This window comes from Cydia pomonella, chromosome 19 (assembly GCF_033807575.1).
Source record: "Cydia pomonella isolate Wapato2018A chromosome 19, ilCydPomo1, whole genome shotgun sequence".
In the NCBI taxonomy this organism is placed as follows: Eukaryota; Metazoa; Arthropoda; class Insecta; order Lepidoptera; family Tortricidae; genus Cydia; species Cydia pomonella.
In genome coordinates, this window is record NC_084721.1 from 3722901 (window position 1) to 3739701 (window position 16801).

Genomic DNA, 16801 nt, shown 5'->3' on the forward strand with positions numbered 1-16801 from the left:
TGCGTGCCGTGAAACGAAACGTATTGTTTTAACCGATTCAGGGCTATAACCGGGAAAATCGAAGTTCGTCAATTGCGGGCATTTTTCTCTTTCACTCTAATTACGTCTTAGTGAGAGTACAAGAGAAAGAACCCCGCAAATTGCGAATTTCGGTTTTTGCGGTAGCTCCCCTGAAAACTGAAAAGGTTGAACCATGCTGTAGTTCATAACTAGTTTAACCGCAGCGTTATAAATTATCCTTCTCGAGTCGTTCCCAGCTAAATCTGCAGCGTTTTTGATAGTAAAATCAAAACTGTGGAAGTTATTTCAAACGTCATAATTTTAAAAACATTTGACGTTTGTGATAACACTTCCACGCTCTGTGCTATCAAATTCGGTGCAGAGTTAGCTCTGTTCTGTCTAACTCTAGAAATATGTTGAGTGAGCTGCATAAATGCGTCTCTTTCGAGCTATTATTTCCATTTTTTGCCTCAATTTGTTATCAAATGTAAGCATTTTTGATTACGTCATCGTCACCAAATCGTCACGCACCAATTTACAAATTAAACGATTTCATACTAAAATACGACTATTCAAGGAAACGATTCTAACTAGAGAAGAGTCATGGAATGATTGGAATGTATAGGGATACATTCCACGACTCTTCTCTTTCCGCACAGACTACCTATTTACCTATAGTGAAAATAAGTTGGTAAATAATTAATTGAATAATTAGGACAGTTACCTATTTGTTTAACAAGGAAGCAAAGTCGTTGTTTACCCTGTATCCATACAAGCGTGGTTCATAAAATGGAATCTTGAGCATTGCGAGGATTTCAAGGCACAGGAGGCACACAAATAAACTTTGCTGCCGAGTGAAACTAAAAAAACAATAGTGAGGAAAACCTCACTATAATCTAATCCAAAATTGCTTTATTCTAATCCAAGATACCTACCAAGTTACAAAAACTGTTTTTGTACAATTTAGAACTTGTACCTACTTGTTTGTTTGTTGACACTTTTAATTAGTAAAACTAAACAGGATTGGGCAATAAAATACTAGATTTCTAGAACGAAATCAAGACAAATTTCACGGAATCCTCAACGCAAAAGTCAGATTCAAAGCTATCAAGTTTTTGTATCAAACGAACGAACCAACCAACCAACAAAATGATGATAGCATTCAAAACGCAAACGATATGACGTCATAGCCGCACTGCGACGCCATTGGTCGAATATCACGCCATACATCTTTTTATAGACGGTGAGATCACCCTTTTAAATTTTGTTTAGGCTGAAGTAGGACAGCATACTCGAAAAGTTGATGCTTCGATACAAAGTGGCGGCGCTTTGGACATTTCGAAATAAGGGGCGAGAAATTCTCAGGAGAGAAGGGCATCCCCAAAGCGACGACGACGTCATCGGAGATGAGTCATCATTGTTGTGTTCTCAGATAATCTGCGCGCATTTGCTTCGAATCGGAACTGTCACAAAAGTTGCAAGTGAAGTGAACTGTCAGAATCAGATTGAAAACGAACGCTTACGTTACGCTAACTGGTTTGGACTTAACCTCGTCAATTGGCTTTTGATATCGCGTTTGTGCATTACGTAAATCTCGTGTTGTGTTTTGTGAGGACTATGACGATGAAGCTTGATGTTAGTGATTGTCGTCTTTCCTAAATAATGTATGTATGAAATACTAAATGCTGGGTTCACATTATACAATTGGACGACATGGATACATATATATATATTACACTTTTATTTATATCACGAGAATGGAAAGATGAGTCGACCATTTTTAATCCATTCTACTAATTTATGTGTATACAGATACGATGAGGTCTGGCCTCTCTCGTGTGGCTGTGCCACTCACATACATGATCTTCATTGGTGCCTTTCCATCTCTTTACCCTTTGTGTGGCTGCTAAGCCACACATTTCACTGCAAGAGGAAATCTCATGATAGTTAATGGCTATGCACCTCCAGTTGGGCAACGGTCGACTTGCTCCGGTCTAAACAGGGGTACATCCCTGGTGACTCTTATCATATTTCATACATTAGTCACTTAGCCGGACAGGGGGGCTATGCCCCCCCGGAGACCTCCACCTTCCCCATAGTCTCGCCTCGGTTGCTCCAACTTAGTCGACCGTGCCCGTGTGTTCCCGGACACACCTCTAATACATGGGAGCCCGGGGCTTCCCAGTCCAATGTCCTCGACTACCAAGTGTGCTGTGCACTGCAAGATTGGACTACTACTCACGGAAAGAACGATATTCTATAACCGTCTCCTCATCTTTCCACCTTATGATGCATGTTTAGGTCGACACAATAATATGGCAAAGCAAACACTCACCTGAGGTGTTCTCTATGGGGTACAAGTCTCCTAGAAGCTCGTAGCTCCTAACTTGTCTTACGATCACGAAATCTGCTCATCTCTCTCCTCGTTTCCGCGGCACAACCTTTTCGCCATCTTTCTACCCACATACCAACAAGCGGAAGTTAGTCAAAACAAGAGTGGTGTTACCACAGCTCAAAATATAGATTGACATTACTGATGTTGATACATACCGACTTTTACATGGCGAATCGCGCTGTGCGCGACACTCCCACAGCCAAAAGGAGTCCTATTGCAGTAGTGTGAGCAGATGACGTGTCCACTCCAAGATTTTCGCTCTGGCACGAATAGCGGCGTCTCTCCTAGTCCTAGTTTCCGGTAGCATACCGTCAGGATTGCAAGTGGCTTCCTCCGATCTTGATGCTTCAGTGTTCATCATAGATTCTTGTATAGGCATTACTTCCTCAGTAGCAACTGTCTCGTCTTGATTCTCAGGTATTGGATTTGTTTGGGGAGGCCGTATGCCATCGCCTCCACTTGGGACAGCATCCAGATCCAAATACTCTATCGGCGTGTCTAGAGGTGTTGCAGCTTGTTCCTCCTCTGTCGCTACCGTTCGCGGAGAGCCATCTGTTTCAGTCTCCAATGGGTAGAGATGACCTATAGATCGAGTCATAATAGAGTCTCCTACTTTAACTTTAGCAACCCTGTGTTTACCATCTGCACTCCTTATTAGCTCTGCTATCTTTCCGACTTTCCACAACTCGCGGTTTCTTAGATCCGATTTTATTTGAACAATATCTCCCAGTTTAGGTTCGCAATCAGACACAATTCTTGGTTGTTTAGGAGAGTTTTGGTATCTCTCCCTCAAACTCGTCAAGTACTGTGCCATGAATATTTTCTTAAATTCCTCTAGGATTATCAAGCCCCTTTTCCAGCTCTCTATTAGGTTAACTTGAATTTTTGAACTGTCCACCGTACAGACACTATTCGTTGCCGGAGTCAAGGTTAAGCATTTTCCCAGACTTAGGAAATCAGCTGGTCTTAATATGTGGATCACTTCGGTTCCAATTTTAGTAAGTGGTCTTGAGTTGACTACAGCTTCTACCTCCTTTAGCACTGTTAACAGCTTGCTATCTCCAAGAAGGTGCTTTTCGAGAGTGCGCTTTAGAGAATGCTTCACTACACCTATCAGTCGTTCGTAAAATCCACCATGCCACGGGGCCAGCTGAGGTATAAATCGCCATTCAATTCCTCTTTCAATGCAGTACGGCTTACTGACGACTTCCGACGTTAGTTTGAAACATGTGGCATTGTCTGAATACAATCGTTGTGGAGTGTTTCTAGTGGCAGCAAATCTTCTAAGTGCTAAGAGACATTCTTCTGCTGTCAAGTCGTTAACAATCTCAAGATGAATGGCTCGAACAGCCAAGCAAGTGAATAGGGCAACCCACCTCTTCTGCTTGCCAGTTTGCGTGTTGACATAAAGCGGTCCGAAATAATCTACTCCGCAGTACGTGAATGGTGTGCTATAGTTCACTCTTTCGGTAGGTAGATCGGGCGCAGTTGGCAAGCGATAAGGACCACCGCCGTGTTTGATGCACCGTTGACATCTTGAGACCACTCGTTCCACCTGACGTTTACCTTGTGGTATCCAGTACTTCTCTCTAATGAGGCTAAGAGTATGTGTAGTGCCAACATGGTAATTATTTTCATGCGTTTCCTTGATTATCTTATTTGTAAATTCGCTATCTCTGGGAAGCAATATAGGATGTTTCATGTCATAATTCCATGTAGTGTTTACCATTCGTCCCTGGCATCTCAGTACACCATCCACATCTAGAAACAACCCAAGATTTCTAGTCAGATGTGTCACCTTTCCTGCAATCTCGCTGCCGAAATGAAGTTTTTGTAGTTTCTTTATCTCTACTATAGTACTATCTGCTGAGTTCAATGAAGATGTGTCCTGTACTGAGTCAATCTCTGGTATGTCATCACATGTATTATTGCTCACAGACTGGTCAATTTGGTCATCAACTTCCATCTGCTGGTTGTCATTCGCTTCAACAGTTTCTAGTTCATTCCCTGGACCACAATTCGTTTCTGGGACGCTCCTGTGTTCACTGTGGTCCAGGCCCTCCCCAACAGAAAGGACTGTCATATGGTTCATATAGTACCTATTTGTAGGCCACATTGTTTCATCCTGTCTTAAAAATTCGGGGCCATTGAACCAAAGTTCTTTGGATTGGCTCCATCTGTCAGGTCTTGTGGCAACATCAGCTGGATTCATCTTAGTGTTAATATAGTATAACTCTGCTTGCATTTGGTTTTTTCTGATCTCTTCAACTCTGTTTGATACAAAGGGTGGTAACAGTTTGTCTGACCGCATCCATCCATGTACGACTAAACTATCGGTCCACAACATTTCTTTGCTTATTGGAAGAGATAGGTTCTCCCTTACATATTTTAAGAGTCTACTTGCTATGAGTAAACCCAGTAGCTCTAATTTCGGTATATGAAGTTCGCTTGTATCTTCACCTTTGGCTATCCTCGACTTTCCCATTAAGAACGAGACTGATGTGCCTTCGTTACTCTTTGTTGTCAGATAAATGACAGCAGCATATCCCGCCTTTGAGGCATCAGAAAAACAATTTAACATGTATGTTGTCTCTAAACCTGGATCAACATTTGTCACACATCTTGGCAATTCTAGGTGTAAATTCATTTTTATCTCATTCAATATTTCTTGCGTAGACTGCACCAGGTCTTCTGGTAGGTTGGTGTCCCATTTATGTTTTTGCTCACAGATGCTCCGAAACAAAGTCTTCATTGGTAGGGTTAACGGACAAATGAATCCACACGGGTCATAGATTCGGGCTAACGTACGAAGTACTTTCCTCTTAGTATTGGCTGGAGCATCTTTGTCAAAGTGTTGATCAGTAATTTTCAATTTCAACGTGTCCTTCTTCACATCCCATGACAATCCAAGAATTTTTACTGTATTTTCATGTTTTGCTTGCTGCTCTGAAGGTATAAGGTCAAGAAATTCCTTATTATTTGACAACCAATCTCTTATGTTCATAGATATTTGCCCAAAGGTTTCTCTCGTTTTTTCATAAATTTCTTGTGCTTCTTTCACAGAGTTTGCTCCAGTTACTAGATTGTCTACATAACAGTTGTTTGCTATATCCTTCAGTAAGCTTCCATCTGTCTGTGACATGTGATATCTAATGGTCGCTGTCAGGAGAAAAGGACTTGAAATAATGCCAAATGGGACTCGGCAAAACCGAAGATATAACATATTGTCTTCCGTTAGGTCCTTCGTGATATCTTTAATCCACAGAAACCTTGTCACATCACGGTCCTTCTCTTGAAGTCCTACCTGCAAGAATGCTTTCTCTACGTCAGCCACGATTCCTATTTTCTTTGTCCTAAACTTCAGAAGAAGGGCTGTGAGGTCCTCAAGCATAGAGGGCCCACTGTATAGACATTCGTTCAAGCTTTTCTTGCCCATTCCTCTCATTGAAGCATCGTAAACAATCCTTCCACGTTTTCCTTCATTTTTTACGATGTGATGAGCAAGGTAGTGCACAGGGTGCTCGGTGTCATTCCCGTGTGGTTCAACTATTTCAATGATATTTCCGTCTAGTTGCTCCTTCAGAATATCATCATATTCTTGTAGCGTTGCCGAATCCAATCTATTGACCAAGCTCTTCAGTCTCCCTAACGCCATGCCGAAATTGACAGGAAGCTGGGGTGGATATTCAATCCATGGCCACGTTACTTCATAACGGCCCTTGTTGTATTGTATAGTCTCATTGAAGTGTTTTACAGCCTCATCCTGTCTAGTAGCCTTGGGAGAGTCATTTATACCAATACACTCAAGAGACCATAGAAATTTTATGTCAATATTTCTGAGGGGTAAGTCCGGTTCGGTGAAATAAGGGCAGCTTGAATTGTGACAGTGGCAGTAAGTGGTCACAGTTAAAGTATTTTCTGGGATGTCAGCATGGTTGCAGTTATCATCTCCAGAGTACAACCAGCCAAAGTCTGTATCTATCAAATACAAATTTTCCTCAAGTTGTATCTTCCCTTGACGTCTGAAGCCTTCATAATAATCGTTCCCTATTAAGAGATCCACATTTTCCCCAATAGAATCGTCATCGGCTGCTAGATCAACCATTGAGTGATCAAACCTAGCTATTGGTAACTTCTCTGTAATATGTGGAACGATATTTACTCTTACTTGTTTCTGGGTGCCACGTTTGGTTTCTAGCACTATGTCTACTGAAGGGCTTGGCATTTCCTTTGGAGTGGTTTCTCCAAACGTGAACACTAAGAGTCGGTCTTCATTATCTGGTAATAGCTGTAGTCTGGAAGCAGCCCGTACTGTTATATAACTTCTCTGTGAGCCACAGTCCAAAACAAGTCTGCACTTATGCTTGCTTATTTTGTTGTTGCTTGGGTTGATGATTTGCGACACCGCTGTCTGTAAAAAATTGTACTTATTTATATTTGCCATATAGCACTTTACCATTGAGTGCCTACTGTCAGGAGAATTTTCCTTACCCTTTGGCTTTGGACACAGAAGTTGGAGGTGTCCATCACCACACCGGTAACATTTTATCTTCTTATGGCATTGGTCAGTATTATGGTTCCTTTTCAGACACTTGTGACATCTGCCAGATAACTGCTTTTTTCTAGACTCAATGTCACTATACTTTCTGCAGTCCACACTGTTATGGTTTTGAAGTTTACAAAAGATGCAAGGTAACCGTGTCTTCTTCGGAGGTATGTTATTTTTAATTGGATTGTCCGCCTTTCGCTTTAAATTTCTTCTTTGTCTATATTTGGAATCATTACGTACTGGATATTCAGCCTTTGTTTGGAGAACTTCCGTTGTAATAACTTCAGGTTTTGTATCCAGTCCTTTTGGAATTGGCTGGGTCTGGGCCTTCTCCATAGCCACCACAATATCCAGTAAAATCCTTCTCACCGTTGATGTAGAATTATCCTTCGACTGTTGGGGCATGAGGTGATACTGGTGTAGAACTTGTTCTGGAAATTTGGCAAGTATGGCAGCACGGAGGTGGTTTCCTGCAGTGTCCTCACCTAACTTTTCCAGTACCCGCAGGTGCCGTTCGATCTCGTCTAGTGTACGCCTACAACTGGATGCTGAATATTCCGCTCGTCCCATGTTGGTTAGCGCAGTGTAGTGTAAATCTATCAGAGTATCGTTTGACCCATACCTTGACTTGAGCGCCTCCACGGCAATGGCATAGTTATGATTGGTTATACTAATGCCCGCTACAGCTTCCAATGCCTTACCCTCCAGACTACTTAACAAATAATTAAGCTTGTCAGCTTCAGCCATGGGCTGATTGTCAATATTTGAAACAAACCGGTCCCAAAATTCTGACCACCGCAGCTGATCCCCATTAAACTTAGGTAATTGCAGTTTTGGGAGTTTGATACTCATTTGGCGTTCCGTTGTTGTATCATGAGGTTCAGATACAACCGTCATGGACTCTATATTCATGATTAAGTCCTCAGCCTGTAGTTGCAGATCCATGGCATTTTTAACTATGGCTAAGTCGGGGTTCGATGAGGCAGTCGTGTAGTGGCGTATCTCCCTTTCTAGTTTATCACTGAGGTTATTCAAATGTCTTACTGTAGCAGATACATTTTCAATTATGAGATTGCCAGCTTCGTCGGATTGAATGCCCTCAATATATATTTTGAGTTTGTTCTCTCGCATTTGAAGAATGCTAGCCAGTATGTCTTCCATTGTGTTGTGCTGAAACACGCGGAAGGACAAACTCACTATAGTTGATGTTCGAAATTCATAACCTATACGCCAAGTATAAGATAGTAAAAACTCACCAATGTTTCACTATCTTCCCATACATATGCACGGCACCGAACCTCCCAAACCGCTAAACCGGTGCTTTATCCTCCACGAACTGAAATTAACAAACAACAAGGAATTTTACTTCTCGGAACCGCCGAAATATAGCAACGCGCCGGTACTATGCACGTGGCTCGTGATGCATATTTACCTTGATCCGTGGTATGTTTCTCGTTGTTCACTGTACTCCTTTAACTCTTTGAAGCTGTCACTTCGAAATGCAGTTTCGATCCAATTAGAACGGATTTTCTGAGTTAATAACCCTTTTTTAGAAATTCGACCGCCACCATGCAACCGCAAAAATTTCATGACAACCACACACGACAAAAGAGACGGGAAATGGAAAGAAGATTCCATAGAGTAGGGCTTTCGTACTTGGTGCGCCGGAAACACATGACACCGATTCTGTTTATTCGTTCAATCAGTAGAAAAAGAACCAACAAAGATTTAACAAAGGGAATATTTATCGTTTAATTAAGAACATATTTTTGCTAACTAAAAGAAGATTATTACTAGACTTTGTATTAATGTCACCTAAAACATTATATTTGTTTCCAACATCGCACATTTTAATCGAATCGATTTAAATCGATTACATGAGAACTCACTAAAACCATAGACACTCGGATGAATGAGCGAATGAATCAAGAAATGAACGACATGGAGTTAAACATAGTTTGGATAGTCTCATTCCAAACACAGACAGAGAGAACCATACCATCTCCGTCCCACGCCATTACCAGCACCTAAAAAGAAAGGGACGAGCACAATCCTCCCGGTCCTCGCCGTCCCTAGTTGCGGTTGCAAGACCATTACATTATTTTTCTTTTAAGTACGCTATACACGATATTGTACCAAAATTAATCCTAACTTAAACCGTATATGCAACTTATGCTAGAATTTTAATATTTGCTTTTATAATATTCCCAACTTTCTTAAAGCCAAATCCCGATAATTATTTATTTTCGCTGTTTATTAACTGTGCGCCTTTCAGTTCTCCCCTTTTAGAGAGACTGACTATCACTCAGCATAAAGGGAGTTGTGAAATATAATTTCAAAATATAATTCGTACATGTTTTCCTTAATACTAAAGTAAATTGTACTCGTATGATTTCATTATTATTATACACTATAATATAACATGTTGCAACAGTGAATCATGATAATTAAATAATCATAATATCTGCTTCGACAAAGAATTACGTCAACGTTCTTTGTTAAAAAAAAACTTTTATTGGAGTAAATTTTGATAAATTAAGCCTCACCTATCCGGCTCATTAATATCAACATCCCAGCATCTCCACCAAAATGTCGTCTTTCCTAAATAATGTATGTATGAAATACTAAATGCTGGGTTCACATTATACAATTGGACGACATGGATACATATATATATATTACACTTTTATTTATATCACGAGAATGGAAAGATGAGTCGACCATTTTTAATCCATTCTACTAATTTATGTGTATACAGATACGATGAGGTCTGGCCTCTCTCGTGTGGCTGTGCCACTCACATACATGATCTTCATTGGTGCCTTTCCATCTCTTTACCCTTTGTGTGGCTGCTAAGCCACACATTTCACTGCAAGAGGAAATCTCATGATAGTTAATGGCTATGCACCTCCAGTTGGGCAACGGTCGACTTGCTCCGGTCTAAACAGGGGTACATCCCTGGTGACTCTTATCATATTTCATACATTAGTCACTTAGCCGGACAGGGGGGCTATGCCCCCCCGGAGACCTCCACCTTCCCCATAGTCTCGCCTCGGTTGCTCCAACTTAGTCGACCGTGCCCGTGTGTTCCCGGACACACCTCTAATACATGGGAGCCCGGGGCTTCCCAGTCCAATGTCCTCGACTACCAAGTGTGCTGTGCACTGCAAGATTGGACTACTACTCACGGAAAGAACGATATTCTATAACCGTCTCCTCATCTTTCCACCTTATGATGCATGTTTAGGTCGACACAATAATATGGCAAAGCAAACACTCACCTGAGGTGTTCTCTATGGGGTACAAGTCTCCTAGAAGCTCGTAGCTCCTAACTTGTCTTACGATCACGAAATCTGCTCATCTCTCTCCTCGTTTCCGCGGCACAACCTTTTCGCCATCTTTCTACCCACATACCAACAAGCGGAAGTTAGTCAAAACAAGAGTGGTGTTACCACAGCTCAAAATATAGATTGACATTACTGATGTTGATACATACCGACTTTTACATGGCGAATCGCGCTGTGCGCGACAGTGATAGCCAGTCAAACCATTCTGAGTCCAACGATAGTCAAAGTTCGCAGGGCTCCAGCAATGACTTCATGGCAACGATACAAGCGTCCAGATCGCTGCTTTCGGTGAGTGGAAATAAAAAAAAAACAGTTCAAGGTCACGCCAATGCTTTATCTGTTGTATATAGGCTAGAAACCTACTGAAACTACTCGTATGTTCCTCAATTGAGTTACAATTGCTTTGAACTAACCTCAAACTATAATAGGTAACAGGTAACTTAGTTTTCAACTAGTTGAATGTTTGTCAGCATTATTATTAAATACAAAACAATTGTATTTCGTTGTTCCATAGAGGTACTTCCTGCAACCACAAGTTGATAGGGCTCTTTGTTTTCAATTGTATTATTTAATAGCAGCGTTGAAATACCAATGGTTATAAGGAAATTTGCTTCTGGTGTCTGTTTCCATAATAATTTTGACTTATTTTAGGTGGTTTCAAAGCAAGAATAAATAATTTGTTACTGAACCAGTGAAATGACTCAGCTTTCTTATAATTTCTGTTTACTTACCATCTGGGAACAGTCATTCTTAGTCGAAGGTCAGTTTCTCTGTCTGAAATTTCAATATTTTTATCATATTGGATAAATTTAATAGTTTTGCATGCTCCAGACCAGAGCCCAATATAGTTTGGTATGTAAAGCATATTATCTGACTCTAAATAAAGTTTTACAGCATTTGTACTGTTGCATCATTATAACCTTATATTTGTTGTTCTGAAGAATATAACCCTCTCTTAAAGATATTTTATCATTTTGCTTGAACTAAAGTTATAAGTGTTCATGTTACTACTGCAAAATACAGTACTTAGCCAGCTGGTCACTTAAACATTACAATGATTTAAGGAAATAAGAAAAAACCCTCTCGCTCATGAGAGAAAGCCTGTGCCCAGCAGTGGGACATATATAGATAATAAATTATTGGCTGATGAGATGTTTTATAATTAAACAGCAAGTTCTAGACATACATTGATTATTGTCAAAATGACAAATCCTGGTATTCATTGTATCTTTAAAAAAAAAAAATATTTTTTTTTTACATTATTTGAATACTTATGTAAGGAATTAATCAAAGCATTCTAATTATTTTACTGGTCTTATCAACTCACATAACACATTCATAAATTTACTCTCTTATCTGATAACAATTCTGCGAATTTCATATGGCACTTACCTCACTGGTACTGATAGGTAACACAGATATTAGTCACCACATTAATATCTTATCCAAAAATAAACAAAGTTCTTACACTTACAGGAATTTTATTAAAGTCTAAAGTAAACCAAGTAATGCTATTTCCGCTGTGCAATTTCTTAAATTTTCATTTCTCCATTCAATTGTGAGCATGCCAGAGGCAGTAACGGTGTTGGTAGCAGTCACCAAGGCCCAATCGGCCGTGGAGAGTTATATACAATTATCAACATATCACTAATTGATGTGTTTTATTTGATGACCGGTCTGGCCTAGTGGTGTAGTGACCCTGCCTATGAAGTCGATGGTCCTGGGTTTGAATCCCGGTAGGGGCAATTATTTGTGTGATGAACACAGATATTTGTTCCTGAGTCATGGGTGTTTTCTATGTATATAAGCATGTATTTATCTAGATACGTAGGTATATCGTCGCCTAGTACCCATAGTACAAGTTTTGTTTAGTTTGGGCCTAGGTCCAGATCCTATATAAGATTGTCCCTAAATATTTATTTGTTTATTTATTTGACTATCTAATTCAAAGTTGTAATTTATAGTCACCTCCAATAATATGTATCTTCTACAACAACATCACCAGACATCGGATTTTAGGAGGCAAAATTTAATGAAGGGTGAGGAGGGAGTTTCTCAAGTTCTTGTATATCCATAAACTTAATTATCAATGCTTTTCCCATATAGTGATCATACCAAGCGCAGTGGCAGTCTGTTAAGTAGGTGTTTTCCCATTTGTCCCAATCAGCCACAGATGAGAATAGGCGCTGCATACAAATCATTCCTATTTGTCCCGTATGTATATAATAAATATAAAAAAATAATACCTAATTCACTAAATTGGACGATCTCATTCTGAGTGGGTCATTAACCTTAACATTTTTTGTGTATTGCAATATAAAACAGTCAAAAAATAATATACATACCATACCTAAATGAAGTTATCAATTATTACCTTTTATGTATATTTCCTAAGTAAACAACATGTTATATGTCAGCTGTATTTAGTATTATAATTTCTTTTCCTTTTGGATATTATGATGATGATGTAATCCTATTCCCTCATTAGGGACATTTCCGTCCTCACCCCTAGATGGTTGGCAGTCTTCAACTGTGCGTTTCTGCAGGAACTTTCTGCTTTGCACAGCTAAACTGTGGAATGAACTGTCGCCTGCGGCATTTCCGGACCGATACGACCTTCAAACCTTCAAGAAAAGAGCGTACTCCGATCTTAAAGGCCGGCAACGCACTAACAACCCCTCTGGTATTGCAGGTGTCCATGGGCGGCGGTAATCGCTTACCATCAGGTGATCCGTCTGCTCGTTTGCCTCCTCTATCATAAAAAAAAATAGGGCTTGCAGAAGAATTTTCCATTTCTCGCGATCCTGAGCGGCTACTTCCAGCCACCAACCATAAATAAACCATATTAAACGAATATTTATGCTGCCTAATTGACCATGAGTGCCCAAATGAGACCTTTAACAATATTTAAGTTAACTTGTAGCCGCCCACACTTGAAAACTTGCCAAGACAAATGCAATATTAATTTGTCAAGATAAAGATTCAAAATGGAATGGAATGGGAGACCTGTTTATAGGTCTATGGGTGGCTAGAGGATCAAGTCCTTCAGAATAAGGAAGTACGCGAAAGTTAATATTATTGTTTCAGTTTGAAGTAGGGGTTTCCCAAGAAATAAAATTACATAAACAATTAATTTTGTTACTGTTTAATTAATTAATATTCATGCAAAACATTTACTTAGGCACATGAGCAACCGGGTAAGGCCTTGAAGTCCAAACATAAAATCCCTTTTATTATTTTATTTTTGATGGCAATCAGCATTCAAAAAAATATGCTTGCATTTATTTTATTTATGAAGAACTTTTAAATAATGTAGCTTCTTTGCATGGATGCCTATATTGTTTATCAATCTGGATTTTCCGGATTTATTCTACATATATTTTGGAGCCCGTTGAGATTTCAAAATATGATTTGTTTTTTCTGGCGATCGCAAAGTGGTGACGTCAGCCTTTGCTGTACTGTGGCATAGACATCATGAAAGCGAGTGGATGATTTTATCTATTAAATAAACTTTTACAGTACAATAAAATGTACCCTCCGTTTCAATAGATACAAATTAATTTAAAATTCAATTCAATTTAAATGTCCTTAGCAATCATTTTGTATGGTGAATGTTACAAGGGTAGGTATAGGTATGTCAATGTCTCAAATGTCTGGAATACGAAAATGTGGTTTGCCGCAGTACAGTAGGTATCATAAACTATTGTTCTTAGCTGTATGTTAAACCGCATAGAAAATAAAATAAAATAAAACTTTTCCTTTGTTTTATGGTTCAAACAAACAAACATAGAAATAATAAAAAAGCTGCAAAATAATATAACGGTATTATTAATAACAATTTTTGCCAAACCCAAGTACAATTCGTACAGTACAACGTTTTACAGTACTATCAGATATGAAAGTGCTCAGAAATATCTGAACACGTCTCTATTGTCAAGGCGTTAGAGTACGTGTTCAGATATCTGTAAGCACCTTGGCTGCTCCGATATATCTGGTGGCGACTGTACATATACTACATATGCCCCTTTAAATTTTCAACATAGACACGTAAAGTGAAAAAAGTAATGTAGCTCCATATGTACTGTAAATTAAATTAAATACCTACGGGTAGGACCGTGGGCCTTACGAGGTTAAAGTAGCGACATATATTTACTACCTACCTCCACCTAGGGTCGTTTTATAGACATATTTATTTTATTAACCAGTCAACCGTGCGGCGTGACGTCATATTCGAGGAAAACGCTACGCTACCACACGTCGCTCGCCCTAATAACTTGATTGCTTCAAACTGACGGGCACAGGTACGTGAATTGATATTGGCATTAGCAAACAATAGCATTTACGCGGTTTTCGAGTGGAGTGGTGTTGGTTGGGTTTTTACTGGCCTAAAAGTACCCAAGTTCTACAGCAAAGATTCCAATATGTGGTGGTTTAAAAGAAGTTCGGTTTTGCAAGCCATATCAGAGCTCACCCTCGAAATTAGCCAGGGTCGCCATTGCTGATCACGGCGTGGATAGCTACTATAAATATTGTATATTGATGGTATTCATATAGATTGCAGTCTTTTGGATTTTTTTCGGGAGATTGATAGTTGTCAATTTTGAATGCTTGTATAAGATATCGACTCTTTTACTAACTTACTGCTGTGGCGCAGCGACTCAACGTGGATCTTGGCCTCCGACACCAAAGACCGCCATGCTTCTCTGTCCAAAACCGTTTCTGTCCAGTCGACGGCGCCGAGTTCGCTAAGGTCTTTTGCATTTGGTCTCTCCAGCAATATCTAGGGCGTCTAGACGGTTTTCGGCCATTTGGAACTCCAGTGCGCCCTCCAGACTGCACGATCTTCACCTCCAGACTACGTGTCCGAGCCATCGGAGTCTGGCGGCTTTCGTTTCTCCAATGATGTTCGGCTCGGACACCAGATCTTCAATCTCCTGGTCCCTGCGGAGTCTACAGTTCCATCCTCTCCACGTGTAGGTCCTAGGATTATTCGGTAGATCTTCCTCTCAGCTACCAGTAGCGCGCGCTTTTCCTTTTGTGCCAGTGTTTCATAAGGATTGGCCTTATGAGCGTTTTGTACATATATCCGGAGCTTCGTGTTCCTGGTCATTATCTTGACTCTTTTAGACAACTGAAAACCAGCGCCACAGATTGCCGCGGCATTATGCTGAATACCTATTTTAGCGTCCAATGATATTTTAGGTTTAAAGATCATTTATTCCCATTAAGAATTTTACAATTATGAGAACTTAAATTAATTACTTAGTAATAAGCGTATATTTATGTCTGAATGCCTTCTTTTTCTTTATGTATCATGTTGTGGCGTTAAATAAATGTATTTCTTTAAATCTTTAATTTGTTACGTAAGGATTAAGTTCCTTATATTATAACAACGACAACAACTGTATAACATCCTGGCCTCATACCCTCAGAATTGGTAGTCAGTCCAAATGGGACGATTTTCTCTATAAAGTTTGGAACTTAAAATAAATATATAGATAGAATATTTTTTATTGGCACACCTCAGTAAAAGACACAGCTTTACTTAGGTAATTGACAAAAAGTTGTCACTCAAACAACACAAAGATGACGTATTGTTATAGGTGACGTATTGTTGAGAGGACCTAGCCCTTAGTCTTGTTGCATATTCAGCCACTTAAGCCAGGATGGCTTACTAACTGGTCTTTGCAGTAGAAGAAAACATGACACCACAACATCCTGTTGTCTACGCGAAAAAAAATTCCATATTCACCACTTATATGGTTGACAGTCCTCAACTGTGCGCTTCTCCAGGAACTTACTGCCTCGCACAGCTAAACTGTGGAATGAACTGTCGCTCGCGGTATTCCTGGCCCATACGAGCTTCAAGAAAACACCGTATTCTCATCTTTAAGGCCGGCAACCCCTCATGGTGTTGCAGGTCCATGGGCAACGGCAGGTCCTTACCATCAGGCGATTCTTCGGCTATTTTGCCTATCATATCATAAAAAACAACTTAAAATACTTGACCACCTTGACCTGCCTTCCCGACAGATCCGAGAACATGAAAAATGTATAAAAATGGCGACCTACAAATTATGCGGCATCGCATTACAATAATCCATTTATATCGGTTTGGGCACTGAATGAGTTGTCTGACAACTCTTTCTTAGCCAAATCTTACGCAATGCTAATATGTGGCGATCTCGTTGTCACCAACACATCAATAACTCAATCATTTTCAAGCATAGGTCCTACCAAATACCACATGTCCATGTCCACATCATACTAGAGTATGGTGAGGGCAATGAGAGCAATCGGTGCATTATGGCACACAAATTGCTTTTTTCTCTGAAAATTATCGTTAAAATATGCCCTTCTGTACGATAAATAATCATGTACAATAGTAAATATATAATTGTTTCAAACTTACCGATTAGGATCGTATCGTACACCCATTAGCCCGCTACCGAGAACTACCCCATTAATCCTAGTCCATATAACATTTCCAATTCTCGCTAGCTCACTTTC

At 39.8% G+C, this 16801-nt stretch overlaps 2 protein-coding genes across 5 annotated transcripts in view; one reads left to right on the top strand and one right to left on the bottom strand.

Annotated features, from left to right (window-relative positions):
* Positions 1-1546: 1546 nt before the first annotated feature.
* Positions 1547-16801, top strand: part of LOC133528247 (transcription factor kayak-like) — a 55554-nt gene continuing 40299 nt past the window's right edge. Inside the window, exons 1-2 of one of the 2 annotated variants that reach the window (XM_061865539.1) lie at positions 1547-1638; positions 10475-10579. In XM_061865539.1, the coding sequence (XP_061721523.1) occupies positions 1618-1638; positions 10475-10579 (126 nt within the window). In that variant the 5' untranslated portion in view covers positions 1547-1617. The remainder of the gene's footprint in view (positions 1639-10474; positions 10580-16801) is intronic. The other variant, XM_061865541.1, reaches the window with a different exon arrangement.
* Positions 2335-8486, bottom strand: LOC133528245 (uncharacterized). Of its 3 annotated transcripts, none has more exons than XR_009800971.1 (2): positions 2551-8486; positions 2335-2456 (listed from the first exon to the last, which is right to left on the bottom strand). XR_009800971.1 is itself a non-coding variant. In XM_061865535.1 (2 exons), exon 2 carries the CDS (start codon positions 8103-8105, stop codon positions 2607-2609), a length of 5499 nt encoding a protein of 1832 aa, XP_061721519.1. In that variant the 5' UTR covers positions 8106-8280; positions 8377-8460; the 3' UTR covers positions 2383-2606. The 3 variants fall into 3 exon arrangements, 2 of the variants coding, with proteins under 2 accessions (XP_061721519.1, XP_061721521.1); XM_061865535.1 differs by having other exon boundaries at positions 2383-8280; positions 8377-8460; XM_061865537.1 differs by having other exon boundaries at positions 2383-6806; positions 6887-7058.

Bases quoted from the DNA above. Each gene is read 5' to 3' on its own strand.
- LOC133528245 (XM_061865535.1), bottom strand. From the start codon at position 8,105: ATGGAAGACATACTGGCTAGCATTCTTCAAATGCGAGAGAACAAACTC.